This window comes from Lolium perenne, chromosome 2 (assembly GCF_019359855.2).
Source record: "Lolium perenne isolate Kyuss_39 chromosome 2, Kyuss_2.0, whole genome shotgun sequence".
NCBI classification, from domain to species: Eukaryota; Viridiplantae; Streptophyta; class Magnoliopsida; order Poales; family Poaceae; genus Lolium; species Lolium perenne.
In genome coordinates, this window is record NC_067245.2 from 325970682 (window position 1) to 325987189 (window position 16508).

The 16508-nt window shown below is 46.5% G+C and overlaps 3 protein-coding genes across 3 annotated transcripts; 1 reads left to right on the forward strand and 2 right to left on the reverse strand.

The window, feature by feature from the left end:
* The first annotated feature begins 621 nt into the window (after window positions 1–621).
* Window positions 622–2514, forward strand: LOC127337171 (uncharacterized). Its single transcript, XM_051364105.2, has one exon. It carries the CDS (start codon window positions 746–748, stop codon window positions 2351–2353), a length of 1608 nt encoding a protein of 535 aa, XP_051220065.1. The 5' UTR covers window positions 622–745; the 3' UTR covers window positions 2354–2514.
* A 2058-nt stretch (window positions 2515–4572) lies between these two features.
* On the reverse strand, window positions 4573–6359 carry LOC127337172 (F-box protein At5g07610). Its single transcript, XM_071826841.1, has one exon. It carries the CDS (start codon window positions 6088–6090, stop codon window positions 5329–5331), a length of 762 nt encoding a protein of 253 aa, XP_071682942.1. The 5' UTR covers window positions 6091–6359; the 3' UTR covers window positions 4573–5328.
* Window positions 6360–13677: 7318 nt separating this feature from the next.
* LOC127329721 (uncharacterized) lies at window positions 13678–16275 on the reverse strand. Its single transcript, XM_051356185.1, has 3 exons — window positions 15993–16275; window positions 14710–14930; window positions 13678–14208 (listed from the first exon to the last, which is right to left on the reverse strand). Exons 1-3 carry the CDS (start codon window positions 16273–16275, stop codon window positions 13678–13680), a joined length of 1035 nt encoding a protein of 344 aa, XP_051212145.1.
* Window positions 16276–16508: the final 233 nt, after the last annotated feature.

Sequence of the window (16508 nt, forward strand, 5' to 3'; positions counted from 1 at the left end):
TATGGTGCTTTAGCTTTTAGTAGATTCATTTGTTTTGGTATGTTCTAGTTAGTGTGTAGATTCACTCATTATGGTGTGTATCTAGTTCACTTAAGTGTCTAAAACATCTTATTATATCCGTAAACATGTGCCAAATAAAGGTGTAGTTTGCGATGGATGAGCTCTTGAACTTATTCTCTAATCCTATTGGAAAAACAAAGTTACCATATAAGGAAAATGCTGTGGTTATACATATAAAATAACAAAGACTAGCTAGACAAACTATGCGATTCCTTCATCGTGGTGCAGCAAAGCATTAATTTAACATATTACTTCACATCTTTTCAAAGGATTTTAACTCGAGGAAAAGTGGATTCGTTCCAAAATAGTTCCTGAAGCTGCTAATGGTAAGCAAGAAGATTGTTTACGAAGAAACAACAAGAAAAATTCATATTCTGATACATAAGAGTTATATAGGAATCGAAATAGTCTTTTATTTCCTTTTTTAAAAAGAAAAATAGATTTCATTGAAGTTATCATACATCTAAGAAAATAACTCGAGGAGACCTGAAGACTGAAAGCTATGCAGAGTACACAGCGGACCATCAGATGATTCAGATCTCACTATCATCCACGCCGTAGCCTATGCCGTCCCCGGCGTCACATCGCCATTGCTGCAACATCACAGCTACAAACCGCCGCCGTCCAAACTCGCCTTCTCCTCTGCGCTTCACCGCCGCCCTGCCCCCGTCGCTCCTATTCCTCCATGGCCGCCGCCGGCGCGTGGCCGGCGGCCGCCTCGGCGGCGCGCGCGGCCGTGCGCACGCTCGGGCGCTTCATCCCGCGCACCTACACCCACTCCACCACCACCGCCGCCTCCTCCTCCTCTCCGGCGCACACCCTCGACGACTACAACCGCCTCCTGTCCGCCCTGGCGCGGGACGGGGACGGCGACGGGGCGCTGCGCGTGCTCCGCCTCATGCGCCAGTCCCCCTCGCCCGCCGCCTGCGCGCCCACGGCCGCCTCCTACGTCTCCGCCATGGCGGCGCTCTCCAAGGCCGCCCGCCCCGCCGACGCGGCCGCGCTCTTCGACGACATGCTCGCGCACGGCGTGGCCCCGGACCGCGCCGCCTTCTCCCTCCTCCTCCACATCTACTCCTCCCACCTCGCCCTCCCCTCCGCGGCCCACTCCGTGCTCCTCTGGATGACCCGCCTCGGCCTCCCGCCCTCCCCCATCGACTACGCCGACCTCGTCTTCTCCTTCTGCCGCGCGGGGCGCCTCCCGGACGCGCTCCAGGTGCTCGACGAAATGCGCGCGCTCGGCTACCCGCTCACCACGCACGTCTACGCACCCATCCTCCAGGCACACTGCGCCAACGGCGACATGCGATCCGCCGACGCGCTCATCGCCTCCATGCGCCTCTCGGGGTGCCACCCGGACGTCGTCATCTACAACATCTACGTCCACGGCCTGTGCAAGGCCGGGGACTTCGACGCCGTGGAGCGGCTCATCGAGGAGAGCAGCTTCAACGGCTGGGCGCCGGACGCGGTCACGTACAGCACCTACATCGCGGGCCTCTGCCGGTGCGGGCGCGTCGAGGACGCGTTCCGGCAGCTCGAGATCATGGTCGCCAAAGGGCTGCAGCTCACGGTGGTCGGCCTCAACATACTGCTGGACCACGCCGCGCAGGAGCTCGACATGGAGGTGGGCAACGAGGTGCTGGAGCGGTGCGAGGAGCTGGGCTTCGAGGTCGACGTCGTGACCTACAACACCGCCATGGACCATTTCGGCAAGGAGATGCAGTGGCTGCGCGTCCTCAAGCTGTTTACGGATCTGCTCAAGAAGCCGATAACACCTGACGCGCACACGTACAACATTCTGATCTCGGGCCTGTGCCGGGCCGGCAAGTTCCGGCTCGCCAAGTTCGTCTTCGGCTGCAGGGGGTTTGTGGCGGACACCGTCACCTGTAACATCCTCATCCATGAGTTCTACGGTGCCGGAAGGGAGGATGAGCTTGGTTTTTTGTTCTCTGATATCAACGCGGCGAAGATTGTCCCGGATACAATCACGTACAACACACTCGTCGATTGCCTCTGTAGGTCTGGGAGGAGGTCCCAGGCCGCCAATTTGGTCAGGCACATCGATGAAGGATACCCTGCGGAGCCTGTAGCGCATCTGACGTATTGGTTGGTCAGGAGTGGGCATGTTCAAGAGGCCTTGAGGCTTTTTGATGACATAGTAGCCAAAGGAGTCGCTTTGGATGGCAGGGTTTTCGCTAATGTGATCAAGGCGTTTTGCCGAAAGGGTCCAGTGGATTGCGCTGACATGACACAGCTGTGTTTTGTATTGGATAGGATGCTTTGGATTGGATGATCTCCTCTTACTCTCACATAGATTGCTTGACCTCATTTTTGAACTTGTACTGTTGTATTAGTTTGTAGGAAACAACAATCGAAAGTAAAACACCTGTTTAGTTTTTCTCCACGCAGTTCTTTTTTTTCACTACCTATAACAACATAATACAATCTTTCATACGGAAATCTGTTCTGTTCCTTTCTTCAGTTCCCCTTTTAATGGTAAGGATGTTCTTATTTGGTATCATGTGTCAAAGTTCTGGCCATCCAACCATCGACAACACATTTTCTGTTACTCTTCCCTCCAATCTTGTGTATGATACTTGCTTTGTGTGCAAACTGTGAAACCATGAAAGTACAGAGGGAGTACTTCAGAAGTGTACTTCATAATCAGCACAAGTGCTAGTCAGTTGTTATAAAAGTGAACCAATAGTTATCATTTTGTGCAAGATTAGTCTGTTTTATTTCAGATTGCATCACCTTGTTCTTATGTTATAAGTTGTAATCTTAATACCTTGACAAAACAATGTTACACTGAAAAATATACGCCTTTGTTGTCACCAGCGTTGAACTACATGTAGAACTTTCTCCATAGTGTCTAGCACATATTACAAATATGGATGTGCCTTGTTATACGAATCACAGTAGGAGAATGATCCTTTGGGTAATGTTCACCAGATGAAGAATCAGTGAGGAGCACAGCCAATAAAGATGATGGGAACTCAAAGTCATCCAGCAGCAACGTCAAGGATGCTCCATCTCCGGACAAAGGTGGTGTCGAAGAAGGTATGTTGTTATCCCTTTGCCCCATAGATTCTTATACAGTTATGCACCTGAAGGCGGACAGTTATACATTGATGTTCCTCTATTTATGTCTGCTGAAGGGTGTACACGATAAACTGCTAGTTAGTATCTTGAATAGTTATGTACAGGAAGTTGGACAGTTATGCTGTTATTTCTCTGTTTAGAGCACCCTCAATGCAGCAGCGCTTAACTAGGCGCTAAAATAAATCAAAACGAATCAAACAGGTAGTGATCACCCTCCCATCGCTGAACTTTTGTTGTTTCCCTTTTACGACTACTCATGCTAGAATAGTACTGGCAACAAAATAATGACAATGAACCAGCTAGTACTGGCAACAAAATAATGACAATGAAATTAAAACACACGGAGGCAGATAGATGGTACTCACCTCTTGGGTAAGGGTTTGAAAGTTATCCCTTTCACGCCTGAAAAGATAGTTGCGATTATGATCTATCGTGTCTCTGGCGGCAACATAGCCATGTACATTCAGCGGCCACTCCAGACCATCGGTTGGGTTGGTGACTCGGATGGAGGGTCGGTGACTCTGATGGAGAAAATCTGCAAGGTCTGTTCCCGCATACCACCTCGAACGTTGGGTTCAGATGTATACCTCATGGGTCCAATACTCGATGCAAGAAGCCAAATTAAGTAAGCACCAGCTTATCATCAGAAAACAACAACATACACAGGTAAGTAGCGGCATACTCCAATTATAAGTAAATACTGATGTTTCAGTCATGTTATACAATCTAATGGTTTGGTTGCTATAACAGAAGTCAGCCATACCGCAAGAGAACCGGAACTATATATAATGGTTGCGTAGACGAAAATAGACAAGATCCCGAATTACTTTGGGTAAACATGTTATTTCTACATGAAACAACCAATTTCCTGGTCAGCATGAACCAGGATTTCAATCGGTGAAACAACAAACAGGGACCTGTCAGCAGTTGCAATAACGACCCTTGCAATAACTACAATTCAAGGGTCTCTAATCTATGTTTTGTGAAATGCTACTATGTTTCATGAACTGCTACCAATTATGTCATGTGTGAACCAACTATGTAATGTCTAATGGATCAGTGCAGTGAATTCTACCTGTCTAATATAACTGATAAGTTCAGTATCTGCGTCTGCAAGAAATGATGGTTCCCTCCCATTTACATCCAGAAAAGTAGTTGATTTCTGTCAAAAAAAGGGAAGATAACTTACATGTGCATGAGATATCTGGGAAGTTGTTGCTCATATAACTGGGAAGTACATCCACAAAAGTAGTTGCTTTTTGTCAAAAAAAAGGAAGATAATAACTGGCAAATTTCAACAAACATACAACACAATATTTGACTGCACAGAGGTCTCACATGTTGACCAATAAGACAAGGTTCACATATTGGTTCAAATATATCTGTACCCTAACATATATGGGTACAGAACACATACACAAAGTTCACTCACTTAGTATTACATTGAACCATTACAGATAGATCACTCCTCATCACAAACTTCCCTGATCATCTTGAGCTTGTCCTTGCTTCCAACCAGAAGCCAAGGTAGCAGAAGTGTAAGCACCAGCCAACTGAATGAGATAACTCAAGTAGATCAAGAAATCAACAGCATAATTTTGCCTAGAAAAAAGCCAATTCCTCGAGGAAGCAATATCTTGGGTTGCAAATATTGTTACTGACCATCTGCGCCTGCAAACGAGTCTGAGAAGAGAGGTACATAGGGCAGAAATTGGCTTGATGACTTGTTCTTCTCAAGGTGAATGATACGATGAAATTTCCGATGTTGCATATCGTATGATGCCAATGTATCAGCATCAAATGAATAAAAAAAAATGGTATCGCAGTCTGGATGAATAGCGGCCACCTTGTAATCCACGGCAGTTACGCTCCACAACTCATCATTGCTGACAGTATGCTTCAAGACCCATTCTTTACTATCATAATCTTTCATGTACCAGACTGTTGCCATCGTGGTAGCTGAGGATGTACTCTCCTCCTCCTCCTCCTTTCTCTTTTTGATCTTATTCTTGTTAACAGGAACAAGGGGTGTGGTAGCATAGTGCAAGTAGCCCTGTGACAATCCAATTTTACCAAAACTTATACCACCTGATGGCATACGTGTAGTCTTCCACACCTGCCCCTCCATGTCCACTGTTAGCAGCAGCACGGCATCCGCTTGGACGATCATGGGGGAGACCCAGCAAGCAAGTGCAACATACCACGAAAGAAGACACTTCTAGTGCCAAAGTACAAGTTAAATTTCCCAATGGACCGGGTTTCTTTATGATTCCAGGCTCTAGTTTGGGATGAGTATATGCTCACTCCTGTGAGGTACTGCTGCTGCTCGGTCTCTGCAAACTGAAGAACGTGGAAATGAGGCGAGATTGTCGGATCAAAAGCCAAACGAGCCATCATGTGAGTTGGCACATTAGGATTGGGGTGAGGGGGCAGGTCGACCCACCTCGCGGTGGCTGGATTGCACACGATGTAATGGGACTCAAGCATAACGTTGTCGACTGTGGAAGGAGGAGGGGCCATGTGCGCGAGTCCGAGGAGGAGGCCGTTACAGGTGTCGATCTGGGAGACGTACAGGTACTCGTCGGGTGGCAGGAATGGGAGGGACGGGTCGACCAGCGGGGCCGCGCCCGTGCTGGCGGAGACGGTGGCAAAGTGGAACTCGAGGAAGCAGGAGTTTACGCTGTCGTAGGTGTCGTAGAGGAAGCCGGCAAGGGTCTGGGAAAGCTTCCTGCGGTGAGCTGGATCGGCGATGAGGTCGCGCCAGAAAGGGGAGACGCACTTGAAGCGGTGGATAGACCTGGCGGGGAGGCGGGAGAGGATCTCCACTATGAGGTCGTCCGTGAAGGGACCGTCCTCCGCCTGCACTGTGGCCGACGCCGGAAGGCTGACTGTCCTCGCCTCATTCTTCCCACGATTTGTCTCCTCCATGGTGCTGCTTCAAGGAACAAGGGAGAGTCAAGATTAATTGATCTGGGCGAGAAGAATGAATTGCTGGGGAACTAGCTTGTGAGAAGAAATACCTTGATCAGTTTGAGTCGGTGGCGATTGTTCACCGTGACAACAGTGGTGGCGGTGCTTGTTGATCGGTCAGAGCGATAGGGAGTTTGCGAATTGAATTAGCAGCAGTCAGGCCCGTGTTCAGCTGTGGCAGCCTGTGCGGAGGACATGCATGTACGCTTGTTCTTGAAGCTGTTCAACATTTTATGCTATGCCTTTATATATACAGTTTTATTTTCCTTTTGAATACATTTCTCACCGCCCTTTTGGGTGTCCAGAAGCGTGAAGATCCAAATGCTTTGTTTATGCTGAAACTATGTCAAGCAAGCTGAAAATGGGAAAGTTTAGGCAGATGTTAGCCACCCCTCACATGGCAGTGTACGTATGAAAGCGATGGAAAGAGTGGCAGGTTAGCTTTGCTATGGAAGCCTGATGTGGCCTTCTTTTGTCGAGAACATGCAACCAAAAGTCGCTTGTCTTTTTATTTAGATTGAGCAAAGACAGATTTAGTGATAACTAAATACATCCAACCCAGTCCCAGTACGTGGATACTCTTCCCTCTGATCTGCTACGCTACCCACTGCCTAGCTTAAGTGTGTTGAATATGGCCCAAGCTTTTCCAATGTTTTAGGTACACCAAACATTCTAAAAAAAAATCCCATTAATTTGATATTTTCCAGCAACCTGCATACTGAAACTATTGGTATTAGCAGTGCAGCATTGTCCTTTCTGTTTTTCTTTTCTCAGTTATATCTTCTATAACTCTCTGTCCTGTCCTACACTGCAGAATTGATGAATTTTCAACATACATACCTACTGAAACTAGAATGCTGATTAAAAGGTACAGGGTATAATCAACTTCAATATACGGTGCATTTCAAGTAGTACTAACGTTCTTGGAGCTATGTCGGATTGTAACGAAAATTTATATGTTATTTTTTAATCCCTAACGCCCTCTCCATTGTGGCTGCTCTAAAGGAACCGAATCTCGGAACCTCTCCACGCGTTTTATACTCCAAAAAGGAAGGAAGCGTCTAAAACTAACTACCAGTGCACATTTTCAGTGGAGCCTTGATACGGTGACTTCGAATCATACAAACTGAGAAGGCTTGAACGAGCACATGTGCAAATTTTCAGTTGCGCCGTGACGCAATGGATTTGAATTACGAAGATGGAATCTAAATTTAACCAGTAACCGTGAGCTGAAGCCTAAACCAGATCGAGTGGCAAAGGGGTGCAGCAACAGAAGCGGAGCCACAATTCGCGAGCAGGGAATTTTTTTTGAGAATTCGGCAGGTGAGCTGCTCGATATATTAATAGAAGAGGGTTCCGAATACAACGACAAACGACGGCATCAACAACACGATCAAGCAGGTGGATGCCAAGCCACTGCTGAGAAAAGCTAGGCGACTACTCGCGAGGTGAGGAGATCTTCGCGCCCGCGCGGTCCCAAGCCGCGGCCTCGTCCGCAATCTTGGCGATCAAAGACTCCAGCATCGAGGTAGACGCTTGGAAGGTACGGGCATTGCGCTCAAGCCAAATGTGCCAGAGGACAAGCATAGCCCAGGACCGCACCCGAGAGGCTTCGGCGTTTGGTAGCCCCACGGCCAGGCAGCCCAACCAGTCGACGACCCTGTGGTGCGCGTCCCAGGTGGCAGGGTTCAGGGTTGGCGCCGCCGCAAGCGTGGCAACCTTCTCCCAAATCCTGCGCGTTAGGGGGCACTCGACGAGCAGGGAATCGGCCAGGCGCGAACGGACTCACCTGGTAGCATGTGACGGGGATCTCGACCGCGGGGGCCTCCTGCCTGCTGCAGCCCTCAGCCGCGCCCGCCTTCACCACCTTCACGGAGGCATTGACGCTCCCGAGGCAGGGGCACCGTGCTGAGAAAAATCGTCTATAGAAGATGAGATGGAGGTTATTACTGGCATATTTCCTGACCTTGAGAAGAAGGTAGCAATTTTTTTTTCCAAGCAATTCCCCCGCAGGGGGTCAAATTTTCATTATCATGAGATAACGAAAATACAATCCTCGTTAGTGTTCGTGCCAGGTTTTTAATATTTACAACCAGTCTATTTACTGGACCGATCAACTGTATGTCAGAAGACCTGCTTATAGTTCTGACGTTACTCTTGGCAGTCACGGTATAAGGAAAAAAAAGCATGCCTCTAATTCTTTTTCATAGTAGACTACTACCGGTAACTGCAGTTTTGCTCTCGGCTTTGTTTTGGTTTCACTTCATCCAAAACATTACAAACCCAGGTTCTAACTATGCCTCAAAATTACAGAGCCTCTCTTAGTTACTTTTGATTCCATTAAACCACCAGAATAGATAAGAAAAAATTGAGAAACAACCCAAAGTTTAGGTTTTAACATAATATGAGAAAAAGGGACCAAGCAACAGTAACTTTCATCTTGCAGGAACCAACATCACACACGCTGTTAGACAACTGTTGGTGTGTCTGTTGGGTTGTCTTCTTGTTCTCTGTTGTGGCCCATTTGGCCCAGCCCAGTCCTGACCTATATAAGGTGCTTCTATCTCTGTAACCCTAGGAAGAGAGAGTTCCTCCCTGCAGCCTCCTACCTCAGGTTAGGCCCTCACCTCTGTCCACATGGTATCAGAGCAAGGGGCAGTGAGGGCAACGACGGGAAGGACTGCCGATCTGGAAGCCTAGTCTGCTTGTGGCTGCTAGGAGGAAGAGGAAGAGGAAGGGAAGCGGCCTGCGGCGGCAAGGAGGGGAAGACAGTGACAAGTAAGGAGACGAAGAGGCATCCTGCGGGTAAGTCCTTTGGTGATTCTGAGAGGTTAGTTTGGTGTCAAGCATGGGGGACAACAGGGATTTGGCCAAGGCTCTGGAGAAGCTGGCAGAACTTATCACTACCAAAGGAGATGGAGGAGGATCTGCTGGAGGGGGAGCAATCGTTCCCCATACCATCATCGGTCAGAAACTTGAGCTGCCGGCGAATGAAATCAAGTTGGAAGGAGTGGCCAACTATCTCCGGTGGTCAAGGAGGGCGCTGTTGATTTTGAACTCGAAAGGGCTGGATGAACGTGTGAGTGGTGAAGCTGCAGAACCAGCAGACAAGACCAGTCCGGAATGGAAACTTGGTGGAATGCCATAAACTCTACGATTGTGGCATGGTTGCTTAACTCTTTGGTTCCTAACATTCTTTATACGTAGAGGCACTCACAAAAGCTTCAGAGGTATGGGACACCCTATCAAATCTTTATTCGGAAAGGGGAACATTATGTTGATTGCTGAGATTGAGGATAAAGTGCATGACTTGCAACAAGGAAACAAAGCTGTGATGGCATATGTGGCTGAGTTGCGGCATCTTTGGGGAGATTTAGATCATGTTGATCCTCTGGAACTTGCCCATGGGGAATGTGTGAGTGCTGCTTGCAAGGCTGGATTGAACGTCGGCGAGTCATGAAGTTCTTGAAGGGTCTTAATCAAGATTTTGAGGGAGAAGGGCTGCTTTACTGCATCAAACCACTACCCCTTCTCTCAAAGAAGCCATTGCAGCTATGTCCGAGAGAGGAAGTGCGTACGAATATGACAAAGGGAAGCGATTCTGTCCCTCATCCAACCTTCTACACTAACGAGACACAAGAGATGAGAGACTGCTATACTTGTGGGCGAAGGGACACTTGAAGCATCGGTGTACCTCCTTTGCTACATCCGGTAGGGGGAGAGGAGGATACACACATGGCAGAGGAAGCTACAGAGGAAGAGGTGATGGCAGAGGTAGTGGACAGCCATATGGACAGCACCATGGAAGAGGTGGTGGACAGCACTATGGCAGAGGTAGTGGATAGCCATATGGATATCAGTATGGCAGGGGTGGAGGACAGCATCACGCTATATCACCCAAGGCACATATGGCAGCAGCTTCAGAGTCAACTACCAGTACCTCTCAGGGACAATCAAAGGAAGAAGGACAAAATGAAGCAACCTTTGGGAACTTTGCTCACTATGTCTACAAAGATGAAGGTAATATTGATAGAGTTTCTATAGCCACTCATAATGCTAATTCAGATTGGATTCTTGATTCTGGAGCATCCAAACATGTTACTGGAAATATTAGTGAGTTTGACTCTTATACTCAGTATCCTTCCACACATAGAGGCACTATCCAAACAGCTGATGGCACAGCACAATCTATAAAAGGGGAGGGGTCGGTGCAATGTACACCCAACATAAAATTGTCATCAGTTCTACATGTTCACCTTTTCAGGTAAATCTGCTATCTCTAAGTGCCTTGATTGATCAGCAGGACTACCGTATAATAGTTGATAGATATATGTGTTTAATTCAGGAAAGGGAGAGCAGCAAGAAGATTGGGACTGCAACCAGGCATAGAGGTCTTTGGCACATAGATCGTGACAAGATGGGGCATGATGCTAGTTCTGTGCTTGCTGCGATTGTTGGAGGAAAGGAGAGTATGGCACTAGTTCATCATTGTCGAATGGGTCACATGGCGTTTGATAAAATGTTTCGAGTTTTTCCTGATGTAATGAATGGAGTGGATGCCTGCGAATATGCTAAGCATACGAGAACCTCTTATGTTAGTAGAGGGATTAGAAGTGTATCCCCATTTGTGTTAGTGCACTCTGATGTATGGACGTGTCCTGTTGTGTCAGTAAGTGGCATGAAGTACTTTGTGACTTTTATTGACTGCTATTCCAGAATGACTTGGATCTATCTTATGCGTCACAAAGATGAAGTGTTCACCTGTTTCCAGAGTTTTTGTGCCTATGTGAAAAACCAATTCAATGTTCAGGTGCAAGTGATCGGAAGCGATAATGGTACTTGAATATATCAACAAACCTTTTCTTTGCTTTCTTATCTTCGCAAGGTATACTGCACCAGACTTCATGTCCTGACACTCCTCCCCAGAATGGAGTTGCTGAGCGGAAGAATAGGCACATTCTTGAAGTGGCTCGATCTCTTATGTTTACCATGAATGTTCCAAAATTCTTATGGAGTGAGGCAGTTATGACTGCTACATATTTGATCAACAGAATGCCTTCAAAGATTCTAGGTATGCAGTCTCCTTGCCAACTCCTTCTAAATAACAATGACTTTGTTGTACCACCCAAACTCTTTGGCTGTACATGTTTTGTAAGGGATCACAGGCCATCTGTTGGCAAGCTAGATCATCGGGCTATCAAATGTATCTTTATTGGCTATTCCTCCAGACAGAAGGGTTACAAGTGTTGGAGTCCCACTGACAGGAGGACATTTGTAAGCATGGATGTTACGTTTCGCGAGTCAGAACCATTTTATGACGGTGAGAGTGATCTTAGTGGCTTGTTCCAGGGGCTTGACCATCTTGGTGATGCTCAAGAGGGGGAGCAACAGCAAGGTGCTGATCAAGAGCTGCAAGATGGTGACCAACAACAACATCAACAATTTCCTATTGTTGCGGAGATTCCTCCAATTCCTGGTACACCTACACCACCTAGACCTGTACCACCACAAAGATGGCTGCAGAATCCACTTGTGTACTCTTGAAGACAAGTACAAAGGGAACAAGTAGATGCACCGGAGGAGCAACAAGACCAGGGGCAGGGGGAGCAACCCATTGGACCAGAAAATCAAGGAAGTACAAGTGTAGATTCTGCAGAGGAGAATCAATCTCAGACTGAGTCCAATAATAGCCTAGACTTGCCAATTGCAATAAGGAAAGGGATAAGAAATGTTGGGCCCCCAAAGCGACTGAGTTATGATGACTATGACATAGGAAATTATATTTCCTACGAGGCATTGTCACCCACTTTTCGGGCTTTTGTTGCTTCACTGCAAACTGTATCTGTTCCTAAGGATTGGAAGGCAGCCAGGTTGGACCCGAGATGGTGCAATGCTATGATGGAAGAGTTAGAGGCCTTGAAGAAAAATAAAACATGGGAGTTAACAGATCTCCCTAAAGGAAAGAATACAGTAGGCTGTAAGTGGATCTATTCTCAGAAACAAAATGCGAAGGAAAAGTGGAGAGATATAAGGCAAGACTTGTGGCAAGAGGATATAGTCAGACTTATGGCATTGACTATGATGAGACATTTCCACCAGTGGCAAAAATGAGCACTGTCAGAATTTTGATCTCTTGTGCAGCAAATTTCGGATGGCCCTTGCATCAACTTGATGTCAAAAATGCATTTCTGCATGGTGATCTTCAAGAGGAGGTGTATATGGAGATGCCACCAGGATTTGTCAGACCTGAAACTAAAGGGAAGGTATGTAGACTGAAGAAATCTCTATATGGTCTCAAACAATCTCCACGGGCCTGGTTTGATAGGTTCAGACAAGTGGTGTGTGGCATGGGTTATGGTCAATGCAATGGAGACCATACCTTATTTTACAGACATTCGGAGCAGAAAATCACTATCCTTGCTATGTATGTTGATGATATTATCATCACGGGAGATGATGTTGTGGAAATCGCAAAACTGAAAGGATGCTTGAGTCAGGCCTTTGAGGTGAAAGATTTGGAAAAACTTAGATACTTCCTTGGAATAGAAGTTGCAAGATCGTCAAAAGGGATATCACTATCTCAAAGAAAGTATACATTGGATCTCTTAGATGATATGGGCATCTTTGGGGTGCCGAGTGGCTTCAACACCTATTGACCAGAACACTAAAATCACAGCAGAGTCTGGAGAACCCATAAACAAGGAGAAATACCAAAGACTTGTTGGGAGACTAATATACTTATGCCACACGAGACCAGATATATCATTTGCAGTAAGTGTAGTGAGTCGCTATATGCATGATCCGAGGGATGGACACCTGGAAGCAGCTCAAAGAATCTTGAGATACTTGAAGGGCACTCCGGGAAAAGGAGTGTTGTTTAAAAGTAATGGACACCTAAATGTAGATGGATATTGTGATGCGGATTGGGCTAGCTGCTTAGATGATCGAAGATCCACCTCAGGGTATTGTGTTTTTGTTGGAGGAAATTTGGTGTCGTGGAGAAGTAAGAAACAATCTGTTGTCTCGAAATCAACAGCCGAAGCTGAGTACAGAGCTATGTCACAGGGCCTGGGTGAAATGTTGTGGGTACGAAACCTTCTAAGAGAGCTGAAAATTTTAAGGCAAGGAAGCTTGAAAGTGTGGTGTGATAATATGTCTGCCATAAACATAGCAAATAACCCTGTCCAGCATGAGCGAACTAAACATGTGGAGATAGACAGATTCTTTATTAAAGAAAAGATTGATGCAGGGATTATCTCATTGGCTTATGTGAGATCAGGACAACAAGTGGCAGACTGTTTAACAAAGGGACTGGGCTCAAAGGAGTGTAATCTTGCCTGTGCCAAGATGGGGATGATTGACATTTATCACCCATCTTGAGGGGGAGTGTTAGACAACTGTTGGTGTGTCTGTTGGGTTGTCTTCTTGTTCTCTGTTGTGGCCCATTTGGCCCAGCCCAGTCCTGACCTATATAAGGTGCTTCTATCTCTGTAACCCTAGGAAGAGAGAGTTCCTCCCAGCAGCCTCCTACCTCAGGTTAGGCCCTCACCTCTGTCCACACACGCCGTGGCTCGTGCCGGACTTTTTTGGCATGAAGACAACAGTAGCTCCTTCAACAAAATCAGATAGAGAGGCGTCCACAGCGACCATCAGTTTCTCTCCTAATTCCACAGAAACAACACGCCTTGAAAGCTCAATCACGCCATTCGAACTGATGGGCAGTTCTCTGTCTCCAGAATCGAACAAAACAATCTTCCCCTTTACGCCGGATATTCGGGAAACAACCTGTCCTCGGTGATTATCCGGCCATGACCCATCAACAACTCTGATACTGATAGTGGCCTCAACTGCGCGTTGCCGCAGTGCCACTGAATACTCAAGAGTGCAACGCTTGTGGGTGTTACATATAGAAATCCTGCGTTCACAGTGAAACCCCTCGTCGTAGTAAAAGACATTGAAAGCCAACATTTCATCTTCAGACTCCCCTTTGCCCTTCACTTTTAGCTCAACTTCAAACACAATCAGATCAAGGTACACAATTCCACGAGATGGGCCTGTTAACTGCAAGAATGGATCCTGCAAGGCAAGCATCACCATTAGTTAATCAACTGACAGACTTTTAGAAATGTGTTACTTCTTTCCAAACAAGGGCAGATGCAACCAGCCAATCCTATTAATCGAAGGTGGATCAAAAATGGCGTTTACGCGCTCAATTGTTCGCTGGTTCAAGGTTGAAATTAGACAAATACTAGTAGGGATAAATGTTGGTCAGCGTAACATGCAACTTTTCCTTAACACATGGTATTTTCTGTAAAAGAAAGCAACATGCTGAATTATGCTAACTGATGGGAAATATAATCAGATCATCGCGCATAAAAAAGCTAGCACAAAGGATGATACAAAGATCTTAAATAAGATTTAACAAAATATTATCTAGGACTCTGAATGTAACATGGACAAAAATGTTTCAGAAGTACATCTACAAGTGCAAAGTAGATTAGGAGACCAAATAGTACTAGCAGCAAGAGATGAACAAAGAAGGTAAAACAAACACACACAAAGGTAGATGGCACTCACCTTTTGGGTGAGGGTTTGACAGTTATCCCTTGTACGTCTGAAGAGATAGTTGCGATTATGATCTGTCGTATCTCTTGTGGCAATATAGCCATGGACATGAAGTGGCCACTTGAGGCCATCTTTTGGGGCCCTGATTCTGATGGAGAAGATCTGCAAGGTCTCTTCTGGAAAAGCAAATGCAGGGATGGGTCCAGAGGTATACCTCATGGGACCAATACGTGCTGCGACAAGCAAAATTAAGTTATTTATAGATACATGCAGTAAGAAAAAGGTTTAGATAGATACTTACAAAAAAGTACCAGCTTGTGATCAGAGAATGCATCGGTAAGTAGCAACATAAACTAGAAAGTAGATATTAATGGTTCGTTAATGTTCTTATCTAGTGTTGGTTGGTACCATATGTACAATCAGTTAGTTATCAAAACTGGACCATAGGGGCCTAGATGAACATGGAAAACTAGAACCAGTATCATAAAAAAAACATGAACCAGGTATTCAATCAGCTAACCAGTGGTTCGACCAGGGACACGGCAAACGGTTAACCTGGTCAGTTTGATCACCAGTCGAGTCTCGATAACTACCATCCTATGAATATGCAATCCAAAGGGTCTCTAATTCTTTCGCAAAAAAGGGGTCTCTAATTTATGGGTTGGATTAGTCATTGTGGAATCCATCCATTCTAACAAGAAGAGCAATAAATTTTCCTTAATTTACTGCATCGACATGTCATCCTTTGTGCAATTAACTGTTTTACTGAACACGCATGGCGTGGCACTAGAACATCACATGGCCGACCGTAGGGAATCTAGATGTACTGAAATTTTGAAGCTAGTTTGATCAATAGAAAGATACTGTATCGAGAATTAAGACCCTATGGCCAGTTTTCTAGGAACAGACTGAAACCATGAGTTTTAGTGGGTCTGTTCCGTCAATGCAATCTGACGGAAAAAAGCAAACTAACACGGACAGTGTTTAGGTAAACTGGAGACCGATGTCACTTTTACGTCAACAGCCGGTTTTCTGTTCCCGATAAACAAGGGATTCAGTTATCCTTGAACTGGTAGTTGGACCAGTGACACCTCAAACGGATGACCAACAAGGTTCGATTAGCAGTTCAGTTTCAGTACCTATGATCCTAGCAATATGCAATGCAAAGGGGCGTCGCACTAGAACATCACATGGCAGAGCACATGTGAACCTACTGAAATTCGATTTGAATCTAGCATCATTGGTAGAAATATAAAGCGAACTGGATCAGATGAGCAAGCAGAGAAGTTTCTCACTTTCGTCCTCGAAGGAACCAAAATAGGGGGCCCAGCATCTCTCCCAGCGGCGACGGTACATGATGAGCGCATTCTCCTCCTTGTTCATCTCCTTCTCCTCCGCCGCCGCTGCCGCGTCCCGCCGGCGAGAAGCTCGGTCCTTCCACCTCCTCAGGCCCTCACACTTCACCCTCACCCCTCTCCGTCTGCGGCAGCGGAGCTGACGTGGGTTTTCCTCGCCGTCGCTGTTGCTGCTGCAGATCACCATCGCCGCCAGTCCGATGCTCTCAGTGTCCATCTCCATCTCCGCCGAGCCCGTCGCACAATGGCAGCCCGACCTGCCGCCATTGCCTAGCTTATCACGCCGTCGCGGACGAGGCAGAGTCGGACAGGGGTTCCTCCTCCTCCCTGGGCCGCAGGATCTCCATCCAAGGGTAGGAATCGGAATAACACGGATTGTGTAACTTGGGGGGTTTGCTCTCAAAAAAGTGCTGGCGGTCCAAAAACATAAATGTTCATAGTAACATTTTCTTGTTC